Source organism: Doryrhamphus excisus, chromosome 10, assembly GCF_030265055.1.
Source record: "Doryrhamphus excisus isolate RoL2022-K1 chromosome 10, RoL_Dexc_1.0, whole genome shotgun sequence".
In the NCBI taxonomy this organism is placed as follows: domain Eukaryota; kingdom Metazoa; phylum Chordata; class Actinopteri; order Syngnathiformes; family Syngnathidae; genus Doryrhamphus; species Doryrhamphus excisus.
The window spans coordinates 10,631,320-10,646,727 of NC_080475.1; the positions used below are offsets into that span (position 1 = coordinate 10,631,320).

A 15,408-nucleotide genomic window follows, 5' to 3' on the forward strand; every position below is an offset into this window, starting at 1 on the left:
ACACAATGCTAGTACACTCCTTCACTAATTATAATAATAACAATGATGATGTAGTAGCTTTCCTGTATGAATGATGCATAAGCAAAAGGATGATAATAATAATGGTCCAATAAAGGTCTAGTAGTCATCATCATCATCATCATCATCATGGGTGAGGTGGTGGTCATCAAGGGCAGCGTCGTCATCATCATCATCATCATCATCATCGTCGTCATCCTCGGTGTTGACCCTGCCCGACAGGACATCCTCGATCCAGTCCTCCAGCTCCTCAGCAGTGGGCAGGTCCTCGTCGTCAGACATGTCCAACCAGACGCTGTCCGCCTGTGGTGGGTGGGGGGGTGGAAAGGACACCAACCAGTATGAATGTGATGGATGCAGATGGCGGCCTGCGGACGCTGACTTACGTCTGTCACGTTGACCACGCCGATCTGAGGGCGGAACAAGTCCAGCTTGAAGGTTTTCTCCCAGTACGTGGTCAGCTGTAAAACACCACACAACCTTTCTCACCTCCCATCCTCTTCCTCCTACGGCTACTTCCTGTTTAGCTTCATCACACTTATTAAAAACTATAGTAGTATATACTCTTTATTGAATAAAGTCATCATATTATGGGAATACCAATGACTTTATTTCCATAATATGATGACTTTAGAAGCTAGTGAGGTAAGGTGCTGCTGTTGGTGGGGGCTGGGGGTGCCTAGTATGTACCTTATGATAAGAAATAGATAGAATATGAAGTGAATGAATCCCACCAGAGGGAAGTCGTCGGGATCAATCCAGATGATACTGAGATCCGGGTTGTTGGTGTTGTCTCTGGCTACGTCCTTTAAGATTTCCAGGAACTCGTAGCCATCTGGGGGGGGGGGGGGGGGGGGGGGCGTCAAGATGTAAGAGTAGCTGGACGTGAAGGAGAGAATGGATTTGTCAGACCTGGGTCCTCCTCTTCGGCAAAGGCAACAATGTGTATTCCGTCCATGTGGTCCTCCTGTAGAAGAAGAAGAAGAGTGAGTAAGGGATCGAGTAACATGCCAGCACACCGCTCCGCCACGTACCCACGTCTCAAACATGTTCTCCGCCCGTAGCTTCCTCAGAGTGGCCCTGCGAGACAAACAGCCAGAGTTGCAACCAGGCGGAACGGAAGAACATGGGGAATGAAGAGCATCAAACCTCCTGTGTTGCTTGACAAAGTCCACGATGTCCATCTCGGACAGAGCTCTGCCGGGCAGGACGGCCGCCTCCTCCATGAAGGGCTCGAAGAAATGGACCTGGTTCATCTTCAGGGAGAGATGTTTGGCCACCTGACGCCCAGCCCAAGGTCAAGAGAAAGTATCATAGATTTATCATCACCTCATACAAACACACCATCAAAAATGACACATTTGTTTCTCATATTAGGACTGTTTTTGTACGCTAAAAAACACATGAGCACTTACGGATTTATCAAATATAGCAAAGAACTTGATGTAAGGTTGGAAACGTTCCGACGCCTCCTGGAAGGCTTTGTAGTCTGAAAAAGAAGAAGAAGAAGGAGCAGGAGTGAGGTGAATCTCATTGGGTTTGCCCTGATTGCTGCTGAACTAGATGCTATTTCTATTTCCATGCTCTCCTGAGACAGTGAAGCACTCACATAAATCCTCTCCTTTGAAGTAGCCAATCAGGCGGATGTCTTCCTCCATCCTCTCGAAGGCTCGCAGCTCCATGGCGTTGTTGATCACTTCCACTGGCTCCTCCAGAACCTGCAAGCCAGCCAGGACCGGCAAGGTCAACCCAAAACATCAATACATTTCATGAAAATTAGCCATTGCTTTTAAGTTGTTTCTTTAAATATTTTATTCCAAAATAAGCCATAAGACCATTTGTCCCACTTTTTTTCACTGTCCTTGAACACACCTTCTTCAGTTCTCTCCGGCTGATGTGGTATATATTTGTGGTACACAACCTATTTGTACAAGTCTACCTGTGTTTATATTATACTATTCATTTAATCTAGTTTTACACCATTATCGCTATAATGTACCTCTGTTTTATTGCTGTGTTGACGACTAGTTTTTTTTTTGTTTTTGTGTGTGTTGACGACTAGTTCTGTATTGCTAATTCTAGCTAACGCTCCCGCTCAATGACGAAGACCCAGCATAGCGGTCCTCGGCTATGCCTGCTGTTAACCAACGACTCGTATGCAAATTTTACCTCGCAGGTCCAACAAAAAAAATAAAAAATAAGTCTAAATTAATGTGAGTTTTCTTAGAAAAGACTCATTAATTGTGAGACTCGTATTCTTTAATACGACTGCGGGGATGTCAATTTAAAAATACAGGCAGTGTATTCAATACCTTCCCGGATCTCTCAAGTCAGCAGATGACGACCTGGTCCTTGATGAAACAAATCCCAGCGACGGTAGATAAAAATAACTTTGTTCTTGTTGCCAGAGCTATCGGTCAGGGCTTTTAAGCTAAATTTAACAATGAAAATATAAATTTCTTCCTTCATATCTGCTCAATGTTTGCTCCCGTTTGTATTAACATAGTGACAACTACGGCGTCAGCCGAGGGTCAAACAGGACGTAAGCACTATAATAGCGCGTCAAAAAGTCTGTTAAGGCGGATTTTTTGGGAATTTCCTGTCATGTTGAGCTGTTTTTTTTTTTACTTTAACTTTTTTTTAACACCAAATGCTTCCTGATGCAAGCCTGCCATTTTAGGAGCAGCATCAGCAGTTGAATACTTTTATTCTTCCCAACAATATTCACAATCACGTTATATTGGTGGTCCACTCACATCCAACAGGAACTCCACCAGCGTGTCTGCTGACAGCTGTCCGTCAAACTCAATGATGCGCTGGTCCTTGAAGACGTACAGGCTGCCCACCTCCTCCAGACCTGCAAGGGCAGGGTCCAACACCATTGGCACAGACAACAATATAACATCTACGTCATCTACGTGATAGCATCTCACCGAGCTTCTTGGCTACTTTGGCATCCTTCTCAGAGTCCACCATCCCGAAGCCGATGTCTTTGTCCTCCAGGACCTGAGCACTCAGCTGGGTGGTGGGCGAGCACACACACACACACTTTATTTCCTTAAAACTTTTTTCTCTTAATATTTTGACTTTATCCTCGTAAAGTTACAGCATTTCTTTCAACTTTCTTCCTGTAAGAGAAGAAGATCTCACCTCCAGGACCAGCTCGGTCATCTGGAAGCGCTTCTGCAGGCCCTTGCTGGTGGGAAGCGGCTGGTGGTAGAAGACGCACAGCAGCTCAAAGCTCCTCAGCGCCTTCTTGTAGCTGTGCTCATTTATGTCCAGCACCCGGTCTTTGCCGTCAAAGTTGGGGAACTCCAGACCTTCCTCCGCGGCACAAAAGCAAAGCAGGTGGAGGCAGAAGGTCCAAACCAAGGACAAGGACACAGGACGCATTGTTGCTGAAGGCGTGGAAGTATGGAATGATCTACTTTTCTCTTCGTCTGACTCGTCTGTACTCTTACTCCTGCTTGGGCTTCACCTTTCCTTTGTTTCTTTCTCTCTCCATCACTTCATGTCACATCTCACAGGAGACACTTTCCTCCTCCTCCTCCTCCTTCCTCACACAAAAATCTAATCTACATGACCTAGAAAGAGGTTGATTTAAAATATGTCAACAGGTTCATAGTTGCTCAATAACTATGTTTAGAAAATGTATAGTACAAATGGTTAAAAAGCTAAAAGTAAGATATCTTCTCTGAGCGCAAGAGTGAGCGATCATCTCGCTATTAGATAACCTTTGATTGTTGATCTTTACCAGGTTAGCAGGCTGTCTAGCAGTCCGTGAACTAATTAAAAAAAAACTTTTTTGTTTCTATTAATATTTTAACTATAAATATTTTAACATAAACTACCAAAATTATATTTTTTCCTCTTAATATTTATTATATTTATAAATTACACATTACAAATTTCATATTATGCACCTTTGAGGCAATTATTCCACCATTACGGTACTGTACTGAACGGTTGTGGTGCGCATTACCGTAATGACTACACTCAGACATAAGTAGCCGATCCCGGATCAGCAACAAGTGTCTTGAATGTAGAGATGGGACAACTCGGTTGTTTTTTTTAATTGACTCGAAGTCTTATGAGTCACCCACTGAAGTGAATCTTCTGCTAAGTAGACGGAGACGAGTAGCCGTGAGTCCCTACACAGTTTTAAAAAACTCGCGAGTTTGAACGACTCGTTCATGACTCTCATGTCTTCATCTGTGTGCCGGATAGTCAAAGCTTGACGATTGAGGACAAATGGAGCGTTCTTGCGTGTGGACTTTTCTGTTTGTGTTGCAAGTGTTTGTTTTGTGTTCGCCTTGTGAAGCAGGTATTGGTGTTTCGATGGATATTCTTAAAACGATACCGAACGCGATAGTCTCGGCTATGTTTTGCTAACACACTGTGCTCTTTTCATTCATTAGCCGGCAAGCTAGCTCCGACTAGAACAATATAAAGTAACACAACGCGCCGATTCACGTTTAAATGTTTGCACTAGCGATTTCACAAGCAATTTCATTTCTTATAAGTGGTTTAGCTACATGATTATTATTTGCGTCGTTACGTGAAGCAATAGCAACAGTTACACGACATGTGTGGGGGATTTAACTTTTATGTTTTTGTTTCTCCAGGACAACAGGAAGTGAAGGACAAGATCTCAGAGGCGGTTAAAGTATATCGTCAGTGCAACTCTGCCAACTGTAGCTGCCACCTTAGGTAAATGTCCTCATCATCACTAATAATTATATGAACATATTGTGATTATCGGGACCAGAATGATCACTGTATTGTTGTATTTGCTCAGAGTGATACACACAAATGAACAATATACTTTTCTTAGACAATTCCTTGTAAAATTACAGCAGTTTTTTCAATTTCTGATGTTTATTATTTTATATTTTTGTAACTATATCTACTCTATGCTACTAAACATTATTTTCCCCGTCATCTTAAAAGTGATATGTACTGTAGATGGCCAGTACTGTATTTTTGCAGTGATTTCTATATGAATGTGTACTTTAGGGTCCTAGAAGAAGACTTGGCTCCCTTCCGAGGAGGCATCTCCCAGGATGTCATGACTCAGACGGTAGAAAGAGGGGTGGGCACCCACTACCAGATCATTGACCATAAGTTGTACCGGGAGCGCCAGTGCATGTTCCCTGCCAGGTCTGTTCTGCCTAGCAACGGGAACTAAGTGCAAAACAGCAGAAGCGTTCATGGTGCCGGTCACTTCCCCTTTTGGTGTGTTCAGGTGCAGCGGGGTGGAGCACTTCCTGTTAGAGGTGATTGACAGGTTACCTGATGTGGAGATGGTGGTCAATGTCAGAGATTATCCTCAAGTGCCAAACTGGGTGCAGCCGACCCTCCCAGTTTTCTCCTTTAGTAAGGTTAGTGTGTGCGCTACCTTGACTATTTAGTTCTACTTGTTTTTGGTCAACTTCCTGGAATGTTCTACTTGTTTTTGGTCAACTTCCTGTAATGTTCTACTTGTTTTTGGTCAACTTCCTGTCATGTTCTACTTGTTTTTGGTCAACTTCCTGTCATGTTCTGCTTGTTTTTGGTCAACTTCCTGTCACGTTCTGCTTGTTTTTGGTCAACTTCCTGTCACGTTCTGCTTGTTTTTGGTCAACTTCCTGTCACATTCTGCTTGTTTTTGGTGAACTTCCTGTCACGTTCTGCTTGTTTTTGGTGAACTTCCTGTCACGTTCTGCTTGTTTTTGGTCAACTTCCTGTCACGTTCTGCTTGTTTTTGGTCAACTTCCTGTCACGTTCTGCTTGTTTTTGGTCAACTTCCTGCCACGTTCTGCTTGTTTTTTGGTCAACTTCCTGCCACGTTCTGCTTGTTTTTGGTCTACTTCCTGTCACGTTCTGCTTGTTTTTGGTCTACTTCCTGTCACGTTCTGCTTGTTTTTGGTCAACTTCCTGTCACGTTTTGCTTGTTTTTGGTCAACTTCCTGTCACGTTTTGCTTGTTTTTGGTCAACTTCCTGTCACGTTTTGCTTGTTTTTGGTCAACTTCCTGTCACGTTTTGCTTGTTTTTGGTCAACTTCCTGTCACGTTTTGCTTGTTTTTGGTCAACTTCCTGTCACGTTTTGCTTGTTTTTGGTCAACTTCCTGTCACGTTCTGCTTGTTTTTGGTCAACTTCCTGTCACGTTCTGCTTGTTTTTGGTCAACTTCCTCTACCGTTCTGCTTGTTTTTGGTCAACTTCCTGTCACGTTCTGCTTGTTTTTGGTCAACTTCCTGTCACGTTCTGCTTGTTTTTGGTCAACTTCCTGTCACGTTCTGCTTGTTTTTGGTCAACTTCCTGTCACGTTCTGCTTGTTTTTGGTCAACTTCCTGTCACGTTCTGCTTGTTTTTGGTCAACTTCCTGTCACGTTCTGCTTGTTTTTGGTCAACTTCCTGTCACGTTCTGCTTGTTTTTGGTCGACTTCCTGTCACGTTCTGCTTACACTGCACACTAACACGTTGTGGTGTGTGTGTGTGTGTGTGTGTGTGCGTGTGTGAGAAGACATCAGACTACCAGGACATCATGTACCCAGCATGGACCTTCTGGGAGGGTGGTCCTGCTGTGTGGCCCATATATCCTACAGGACTAGGAAGATGGGACCTAATGAGGGACGATCTTAAAAAGTAAGGCCTAAGAAAGGTGCAAAGATATCATCACAATATCATGATATCATCGTGATGCATAACGTGTATATTTTAGATCTGCTGCTCGGTGGCCGTGGAAGAACAAAGAATCCAAAGGGTTCTTCAGAGGATCCAGGTTAGTGCTTCTTGGTGTGCATCACAACTAAACTTCCTAGCTTCCTGCTAGCCTGGCTAGCATCCTGATAACCTGGCAAAGTCTGGCTTTCCTGGCTAATTTCCTGCTAGTTTGACCAACTTCCTGCTAGCCAGGCCAGCTTCCTGCTAACCTGGCTAGCTTCCATCTATCATGGCAAACGTCTGACTAGCCTGGCTAGCTTCCTGCTAACCTGGCTAACCGCTTGCTAGCCTGGCGAGCATCCTGAACATCTGGCGCTCCTGGCTAATTTCCTACTAGTTTGAGCAACTTCCTGCTAGCCGGGCTAGCTTCCTGCTAACCTGGCTAGCGTCCATCTATTTTGGCAAACATCCGACTAGCCTGGCTAGCTTCCTGCTAACCTGGCTAACCTCTTGTTAGCCTGGCCAGCATCCTGAACATCTGGCGCTCCTAGCTAATTTCCTGCTAATTTGAGCAACTTCCTGCTAGCCGGGCTAGCTTCCTGCTAACCAGGCTAACCTCTTGCTAGCCTGGCGAGGATCCTGATAACCTGGCGAACATCTGGCGCTCCTGGCTAATTTCCTGCTAGTTTGAGCAAGTTCCTGCTAGCCGGGCTAGCTTCCTGCTAACCTGGCTAGCTTCCATCTATCATGGCAAATGTCCGACTAGCCTGGCTAGCTTCCTGCTAATCTGGCTAACCTCTTGCTAGCCTGGTGAGCATCCTTATACCCTGGTGAATGTCTGGCTTTCCTGGCTAATTTCCTGCTAGTTTGAGCAACTTTCTGCTAGCCGGGCTAGTTTCCTGCTAAGCTGGCTAGTGTCCATCTATCTTGGCAAACGTCCGACTAGCCTGACTAGCTTCCTGCTAACCTGGCTAACCTCTTGCTTGCCTGGCGAGCATCCTGATAACCTGGCGAACGTCTAGCTTTCCTGGCTAATTTCCTGCTAGTTTGAGCAACTTCCTGCTAGCCTGGCTAGCTTCCTGGCTGTTTGGCTAACATCCTGGCAGATAAAAAAAGCCTAAGCATATTATTTAGAATCATAGAGGTGTTTCTTATCCTCCATAGAGCATTGTGGCGACCTCATCCTCCCCTTTTTTCCTGGTAGGACCAGTTCAGAGCGTGACCCTCTGGTCGTCCTGTCCAGGGAGATGCCAGATCTGGTTGATGCAGAATACACGAAGAACCAGGCCTGGAAGTCAGACAAGGTCAGACGTCTTGCTTCTTTCTGTGTGTCCAAACCTTCATTTGCACTCCACCCTGACCAGGATCTTCTTTTCCTTCACGGTACTTGAAGGACACACTCGGGAGAGCACCGGCCAAAGAAATCCCACTGGTGGACCACTGCAAGTACAAGTACGCTTTAGCTCACACATTCAATCTCATCTCATGCTAATGTTAGAATGCTAACATGCTAACACAATAACAGAAACAACAACCCAACGAGCATCAAATGTTTTGTTTCCTTTGAAGATATTTATTTAACTTCCGAGGCGTGGCGGCCAGTTTTCGCTTCAAGCATCTGTTCCTGTGCGGCTCCTTGGTGTTTCACGTGGGCGACCAATGGCAAGAGTTCTTCTACCCTCAGCTCAAGCCCTGGGTCCACTACGTCCCCGTCAAGCAGGACCTCTCCGACGTCAGGTGCTTCTGTTGGTCCGATCACGCGGTACTTCCACCCTCACTTCCGTGACTCTGCCATGTTTAAATGTGTTTCCAGAGAACTCTTAGAGTTCGTGCAGGAGAACGACGCCATTGCAGAAGAGATCGCCATCAGGTAATGTTTCCCCGGGCGGCGCGTGGAGTCTCTCACGGCCGACATCTTCCTTCTCTCCACAGAGGCGCCCGCTTCGTCTGGGAGCACCTGCAGATGCGAGACGTCTCCTGCTACTGGGAGACGCTCCTCACCCGCTTCGCCCGCCTGCTGGCCTACCGCCCCAAAAGACGCCCACACTACTCGCACATCCTGCCCCCGTCCACCAGGACTGAGCTGTGATGGCTGCGTGCCCTGCCTTGGACCCTACCTTCATCATTTGGACTATCTCGTCTTCATCATATCCTATCATTCTCATAGAATACAGCTTTTATTACTACATGTGCTTTTTTTCTTCCATTTGTAGTTTTTTCATCTTTCAGCTACTTTGACTTTATTCCACAAACACAACTTTATTCCCCTAATACGAGGACTTTATTCCCTTAATACGAGGACTTGTTTTTCAATTGTTCAATTCAATGGTTTGTTTTTCAAATTATATTTTTGTAATAATGTCATTTTCTGAATATTCCACCGTGATTTCGTTGTTTCTATAGTAGTAAAATATTATGTATTTTTCTCATAATATGCCAAATTTATTCTCCTAAAATAGTGACACTTTAGTTGGAATAGCGTGTTTTTTTCTCTTAATATTTAGACTTTATTCTGGTGAAATGACAGTATTTTATTTATTATTTAGTATTTTTATTTATTCTGTGTTTTATTTTTTTATTTCCCAAGTGTTCCAACTGTCAGGTAATATTATGACTTTTTTTTACAGATGAAACTAGTAGTTGTGTATTGCTTGGACAGCACTTGAACGCAGCACTGCACTGTCATGGAGTTGGTCATCCACCACACGAGGGCGCTGTGGTCCGTGTCGCTGTATGGACAAGTAGAGAGGTCGACAAGCAAGGACAACGATGACTCCTTCATTCTACATTCGAGTACCGGCATTAAACGACACTAATTATTAACATCTGTCGTTGATGGGCTTTTCCCAAGTGACTGGAATTCGGACCTGCACCTCCATGGTAAGTACAACTGTTGGACTGTTAGACGAAGAAGGAGCTTCCGGTGGCTAATGCTAACGTGAGCACGACAAACCTTCCTGGTCTAAATGAAAAGAATATCACTGGAAGTACTGCATCCAAATACATTTAATACGTACTGTTACACGCCAATGCAATATAGACACGACATTTTAGTCAGAAGATGCAGTTAAAGGACTCACTTGACACGCTAGCTAGTCGGACACGATCGGCATCCCGACATTTAAAGAGCGAACAACTGAGTTGGAATCCGTGTTCATGTTATTTATGTTTATGTTCATGTTATAATTCATGTTAGCATTGCTGCCTATTGTGTATCATTTTATTAACGCATGTTATTAATGCCTGTCTGGCACTCCACGTTATAAACATGCATGTGAGGTGAATCGTTCACCATAGTGGTTGTGACGTCACGAGCCAGTCCCTCCCACAGTTATCCGGGTAGAAAGCTGACCTACAAACCACTAAGGTTCCGCGTCAAATAAACAAAATAAATAACAGGTGGCTCCGAATCTTTAGAAAAATCTTTTAAATGGTTGCGCCAAATGTAAAAATGAATTTTAAGCAAAAAAAAAGTTGGTACCTGAGCTAAAAAAAAAAAATTAAAAAAGGTAGCAGCAAATCTTAAAAGAATGAAAATATTCTGAAGTTATCTCAGGACGCATTTGAAACAAAAAAGGGTGGTAGCCGAAGTGTAAAAGTGAAGAAGAGAATAAGGACGGTGCAGTTAGGATAGACTTAGGAAAGGCCACCACCTGACAGCTGCTAATGTATTCGGACAAGCTGAGCGCCAGGCAGGCTTTCTTGTGCCTGAGGGCTGTTTGTTTGGAGGGGCGGAGGGGGGGCAGGGGCTGCGGCGGCCAGCTGTTAAGTCCGTGTGTGTGTGTGTGTGTGTGCCGCAGCCTGATGCCAGCTGAAGCATGATGCATCCGGATCAGACCGCGACAAGCTTCACCCTTTGGAGACGACTGGCAGATTGTGGCCCCCGGGGCCCGATCTGGACTTCCAGGCCTCCTGGCCTCGGCTCCCTGCTCCCCAGGGTCCATGCGGCTGACGTGGCTTCTGGCCAGCCCGCACCCTCCTGTCCCTCCTCCTCCTGTGCTGCTCCCGTGCACGCCCTCGCGGCCGACACCGTGCCAAACGAAAGCGGCTGGGACCGCGTGAAGGATCTGTTTCAGAGAGAGTCGGTAGCGTCCAGCTTTGCATCACGATGATGTACTTCCTTGACTCTGAAAACTTTCTTCCATCAGTGCGAGCCGCGGCTACTCGGACGAGGTCACCAATGTGCTAAAAAGCGCATTTGTTGCCGCCATCGCTGGCTTCATCTATGGAGGCCTGCCGGCGGCTCGCCACGCCAAGCAGAGGTACATCCAAATGAGCCAGGCGGAACTCTACAATAGTCGTGTAGAAGCCGTGGTAAGCTAACCCTCCAAGTGATGGTGATGATGGCTGGCTTTGCAGTTGGTCACCAAAAAGTCTGTGTGGAAAAACATCAACAGAAGTCCAGACGGATGATTGTTGCTTTTGCTCCTTGCCTGTCCAAACAGCGTTCTGCACACAACGCGGCCGTCCGCGGCTTTGTCCGGTATGGAAGCCGATGGAGCTGGAGAGTGGCTGCATTTGTCACCCTGTTCAAGTAAGCTCTCACATACCGTATCATGTCTACCACTAACCCTTGACACCAGTGGATCACCACTCGCATGAAAAAAACTGTTTACCACCTTCGAAATACACATTTTAACATCATTTGAGCCCTCTAGACATGACATAACACCCCTATAGTCACCTTTACACTCCTATAAGCCAATATAGTAGACATCATAAGAGAAAATAAGACATATTGGGCATAATTAACCTGTTTACCACCTTCTAAATAAAATTGTATACATTAGAGCCCTCTAGACATGACATAACACCCCTAGAGTAATTTTCTACACTGTTATTAGCCAATATAGTAGACATCATAAGAGAAAACAAGACATTGGGCATAATTAACCTGTTTACCACCTTCTAAATACAATTTTTAACATCATTAGAGCCCTCTAGACATGACATAACACCCCTATAGTCACCTTTGCTCTCCTATGCCCCAATATAGTAGACGTCATAAGAGAAAATAAAACATATTGGGCATAATTAACCAGTTTACCACCTTCTAAATACAATTTTAAACATTATTAGAGCCCTCTAGACATGACATAACACCCCTATAGTCACTTTTACATCTCTATGACCCAATATAGTAGACATCATATGAGAAAATAAGACATATTTGGCATAATAAAGCTGTTTACCACCTTCTAAATCCACTTTTTAACATCATTAGAGCCCTCTAGACATGACATAACACCCCTAGAGTCATTTTCTACACTGTTATTAGCCAATATAGTAGACATCATAAGAGAAAATAAGACATATTGGGCATAACTAACCTGTTTACCACCTTCTAAATACACTTCTTAACATCATTAGAGCCCTCTAGACATGACATAACACCCCTACAGTCACCTTTACTCTACTATGCCCCAATATAGTAGACGTCATAAGTGAAAATAAGATATATTAGACACAATAAACCTGTTTACCACCTTCTAAATCCACTTTTTAATGTCATTAGAGCTCTCTAGACATGACATAACACCCCTACAGTCACCTTTATGTTGTTATTAGCCAATACATGATAAGAGGAAATAAGTAACTTGTGCTGGTGTGTGTTGCTATAAATGTGTTTGGGTGCCAGGAGAGTAGAGCAGTAGGCTTCATGTGTCCGTCATGTTCCTCTGCCCCGCCTCCAGTTCCATCAGTACGGGCCTGTGTGTTTACCGGGACAAATACAGCCTGAGCAGCTTTGCTGTGGCTGGAGGTGAGTCCATGGAGTCCTCCCTGCAGCATCCCTACTAAAATGACCTAGTAATGATATGTTTTACAATGCAGCGGTGACTGGAGGTGTCTTCAGGCTGACCCTGGGCGTACGAGGACTGGTGGCAGGCGGCATCATGGGAGCGGTGTTGGGGTGAGTGGCCCGTGCTCGTGGTTTATTTGCGTTTGAGAGCGAGGAGCGCTCTGCTCTGGCAGACAGCCGCGTTCTTTCCAGCTGCGATACCCGACCCCGTGCTGGCTGCCAGAGGCGCTCATGTGCATGAAGTACTGCTGGGCTTTGGCTCACGGAGCAGAGGGGCACGGCCGAGGCAGCAGCTGTCCCTCTCCTTCTTCCTAGCATCTCTTTTTCTCCAGTCTGCTTTGCTGTAGTCTCTCTCCCCTCCCTTACACATGTCTTTAAGATACAGCAATACCAGTCTACTCAAAAAGCTGCTATGCTAATGCTAGCATGCTGACACGTAGCATATTAGTGCTGAGTGTTGATGTACTGTGTGTGTCTCGCTATGCAAATTGTTAAAAATGCCACGACATGAATGTTAGCATGCTAGCAATGCTAACATAATAATGTTAGCATGACAACACATCTCATAATAGTGCTGAGTGTTGATGTACTGCATGTGTTTTGCCATGAAAATGGCTAAAAATGCTACTATGCAAATGTTGGCATGCTAACAGCATGTTAACATGCTAACACATAGCATAATAGTGCTGACTGTCGATCTACTGTATGTGTCTCGCTATAAAAATGGCTCAACATGCTACTACTACTATGCGAATGTTGGCATGCCAGCAATGCTATCATGTCAATGTTGGCATGCTAACACATAGCATAATAGTGCTGACTGTTGATGTACTGTAAGCGTCTCCCTGTAAAAATGGCTAAAAGTGCTACTATGCGAATATTGGCATGCCAGCAATTTTAGCATGCTAACACATAGCATAATAGTGCTGACTGTTGATGTACTGTATGTGTCTCGCTATAAAAATGGCTCAACATGCTACTATGCGAATGTTGGCATGCTAGCAATGCTAACATGTCAATGTTGGCATGCTAACACATAGCATAATAGTGCTGACTGTTGATGTACTGTATGTGTCTTGCTATAAAAATGGCTCAACATGCTACTATGCTAATGCTGGCATGCTAGCAATGCTAACATGTCAATGTTGGCATGCTAACACATAGCATAATAGTGCTGACTGTTGATGTACTGTATGTGTCTCGCTATAAAAATGGCTCAACATGCTACTATGCGAATGTTGGCATGCTAGCAATGCTAACATGTCAATGTTGGCATGCTAACACATAGCATAATAACGCTGACTGTTGATGTACTGTATGTGTCTTGTTATATAAATGGCTAAAAATGCTACTATGCGAATGTTGGCATGCTAGCAATGCTAATTATATGCAGGAGGTGCGACGTGTATGGAAATGTGAATGGATCATCTTTGTAGGATTCCGACAGGCGCGCTGATCCTCGGCATGAACGCGCTGACGGGAGAAAGCGTGCAGGAACGGAGGTGGCGAGAGCGCCAGGAGATTCATCGACTGGGGGCTGAAGAGTGGTGAGTCGGATTACAGAAACACGACGTAGATAACCTCAGGTCTTCAACCTGTCGTCTTCCTTCTCCAGGACGGCTCGACTTCACCTGACGGACGAGCTGATCGGCGATCTAAACGCGAGCTCGGGGACGGAGAGCGAAAAGGACGCAGAAAGGATCCGGGAGCTGCTGGGCTCCGGGCAGGATGAGGATAGAGGTCAGGACTCCAGGCAGGATGAGGATAGAGGTCAGGACTCCAGCAGCCAGTGACGGTGGTTGTCATTGGCTGCTGGCCACTGAACACTTTTGGATCTGCACAATCTCTCTGCTACTTCCTGGGAATATCGTACATATTCCAAGCCAATAAATGTTGTAGAAATATTTCTACTGTTTCTGTGTCCTCGTGTATGTGGAATTCAAAACACTATTTTCTGGACTTGAGTCTACTCCATCCGACCCTGTCTTCTGCATCTGTCTCTCTTTGGTCTCCCAACCATCTCAGTCTGGCCTCTCTGACTTTATCTCAAAGGCCTCTAACATGTAATGTCCCTCTGACGTACTCCTTCCTGATCCTATCCATCCTGGTCGCTCCCAATGAGAACCTCAGCATCCTCATCTCTGTCACCTCCAGTTCCCAACCATCAGTCTGGCCTCTCTCTCCGAGGCTTCTAACATGTAATGTCCCTCTGATGTACTCCTTCCTGATCCTATCCATCCTGGTCACTCCCAATGAGAACCTCAGCATCCTCATCTCTGTCACCTCCAGTTCCCAACCATCAGTCTGGCCTCTCTCTCCAAGGCTTCTAACATGTAATGTCCCTCTGATGTACTCCTTCCTGATCCTATCCATCCTGGTCACTCCCGTTGAGAACCTCAGCATCCTCATTTCTGCTACCTCCAGTTCCCAACCATCAGTCTGGCCTCTCTCTCCAAGGCTTCTAACATGTAATGTCCCTCTGATGTACTCCTTCCTGATCCTATCCATCCTGGTCATTCCCAGTGAGAACCTCAGCATCCTCATCTCTGCCACCTCCGGTTCCCAACCATCAGTCTGGCCTCTCTGACTTTATCTCCAAGGCCTCTAACATGTAATGTTCCTCTGATGTACTCCTTCCTGATCCTATCCATCCTGGTCACTCCCGTTGAGAACCTCAGCATCCTCATTTCTGCTACCTCCAGTTCCCAACCATCAGTCTGGCCTCTCTCTCCAAGGCCTCTAACAAGTAATGTCCCTCTGATGTACTCCTTCCTGATCCTATCCATCCTGGTCACTCCCATTGAGAACCTCAGCATCCTCATCTCTGCTACCTGCAGTTTCTCCCCTGCATCATGTCAACCTTTCATAGTTCCAACATTCAAAGTCCCTACTCTTAGTTCTAGGTTCTTGGCGCTCCTCTTCTCTCTTCTCTTATGGGGACATCT

At 45.3% G+C, this 15,408-nt stretch overlaps 3 protein-coding genes across 8 annotated transcripts; 2 read left to right on the top strand and 1 right to left on the bottom strand.

Moving 5' to 3' along the window:
* Nucleotides 1-114: 114 nt before the first annotated feature.
* On the bottom strand, nt 115-3,543 carry LOC131137697 (calsequestrin-2-like). Its single transcript, XM_058085936.1, has 11 exons — nt 3,169-3,543; nt 2,952-3,036; nt 2,775-2,875; nt 1,628-1,736; nt 1,434-1,507; nt 1,168-1,298; nt 1,053-1,098; nt 931-985; nt 753-853; nt 405-479; nt 115-321 (listed from the first exon to the last, which is right to left on the bottom strand). Exons 1-11 carry the CDS (start codon nt 3,409-3,411, stop codon nt 118-120), a joined length of 1,224 nt encoding a protein of 407 aa, XP_057941919.1. The 5' UTR covers nt 3,412-3,543; the 3' UTR covers nt 115-117.
* On the top strand, nt 2,322-8,971 carry poglut1 (protein O-glucosyltransferase 1). Of its 5 annotated transcripts, XM_058085943.1 has the most exons (13): nt 2,322-2,394; nt 2,784-3,217; nt 3,301-3,430; nt 4,644-4,728; nt 5,035-5,178; nt 5,264-5,399; nt 6,524-6,645; nt 6,722-6,781; nt 7,868-7,967; nt 8,057-8,115; nt 8,233-8,400; nt 8,477-8,533; nt 8,596-8,971. In XM_058085943.1, exons 5-13 carry the CDS (start codon nt 5,087-5,089, stop codon nt 8,750-8,752), a joined length of 951 nt encoding a protein of 316 aa, XP_057941926.1. In that variant the 5' UTR covers nt 2,322-2,394; nt 2,784-3,217; nt 3,301-3,430; nt 4,644-4,728; nt 5,035-5,086; the 3' UTR covers nt 8,753-8,971. The 5 variants fall into 5 exon arrangements, with proteins under 5 accessions (XP_057941926.1, XP_057941924.1, XP_057941925.1 ...); XM_058085941.1 differs by having other exon boundaries at nt 2,784-3,430; XM_058085942.1 differs by lacking the exon at nt 2,322-2,394 and having other exon boundaries at nt 2,570-3,430.
* Nucleotides 8,972-9,374: 403 nt separating this feature from the next.
* Nucleotides 9,375-14,369, top strand: timmdc1 (translocase of inner mitochondrial membrane domain containing 1). Of its 2 annotated transcripts, XM_058085963.1 has the most exons (9): nt 9,375-9,543; nt 10,464-10,744; nt 10,812-10,977; nt 11,109-11,197; nt 12,357-12,424; nt 12,496-12,574; nt 13,900-14,010; nt 14,079-14,203; nt 14,234-14,369. In XM_058085963.1, the coding sequence occupies exons 2-9, from the start codon at nt 10,482-10,484 to the stop codon at nt 14,254-14,256; spliced, it is 924 nt and encodes a 307-aa protein (XP_057941946.1). In that variant the 5' UTR covers nt 9,375-9,543; nt 10,464-10,481; the 3' UTR covers nt 14,257-14,369. The 2 variants fall into 2 exon arrangements, with proteins under 2 accessions (XP_057941946.1, XP_057941945.1); XM_058085962.1 differs by having other exon boundaries at nt 14,079-14,369.
* Nucleotides 14,370-15,408: the final 1,039 nt, after the last annotated feature.

Excerpts from the sequence above, each read along its gene's own strand:
- LOC131137697 (XM_058085936.1), bottom strand. The coding sequence starts at position 3,411 with ATGCGTCCTGTGTCCTTGTCCTTGGTTTGGACCTTCTGCCTCCACCTG. Across the intron at positions 1,508-1,627 it reads CTTCAAAGGAGAGGATTTAT|ACTACAAAGCCTTCCAGGAG; the intron begins GTGAGTGCTTCA and ends CTTCTTTTTCAG. Across the intron at positions 1,099-1,167 it reads TTTGTCAAGCAACACAGGAG|GGCCACTCTGAGGAAGCTAC; the intron begins GTTTGATGCTCT and ends TTTGTCTCGCAG.
- poglut1 (XM_058085939.1), top strand. The coding sequence starts at position 4,270 with ATGGAGCGTTCTTGCGTGTGGACTTTTCTGTTTGTGTTGCAAGTGTTT. Across the intron at positions 4,343-4,643 it reads GTGTTCGCCTTGTGAAGCAG|GACAACAGGAAGTGAAGGAC; the intron begins GTATTGGTGTTT and ends TTGTTTCTCCAG. Across the intron at positions 6,646-6,721 it reads ATGAGGGACGATCTTAAAAA|ATCTGCTGCTCGGTGGCCGT; the intron begins GTAAGGCCTAAG and ends TGTATATTTTAG.
- timmdc1 (XM_058085962.1), top strand. The coding sequence starts at position 10,482 with ATGATGCATCCGGATCAGACCGCGACAAGCTTCACCCTTTGGAGACGA. Across the intron at positions 10,978-11,108 it reads ATAGTCGTGTAGAAGCCGTG|CGTTCTGCACACAACGCGGC; the intron begins GTAAGCTAACCC and ends CTGTCCAAACAG. Across the intron at positions 12,575-13,899 it reads ATCATGGGAGCGGTGTTGGG|GATTCCGACAGGCGCGCTGA; the intron begins GTGAGTGGCCCG and ends TCATCTTTGTAG.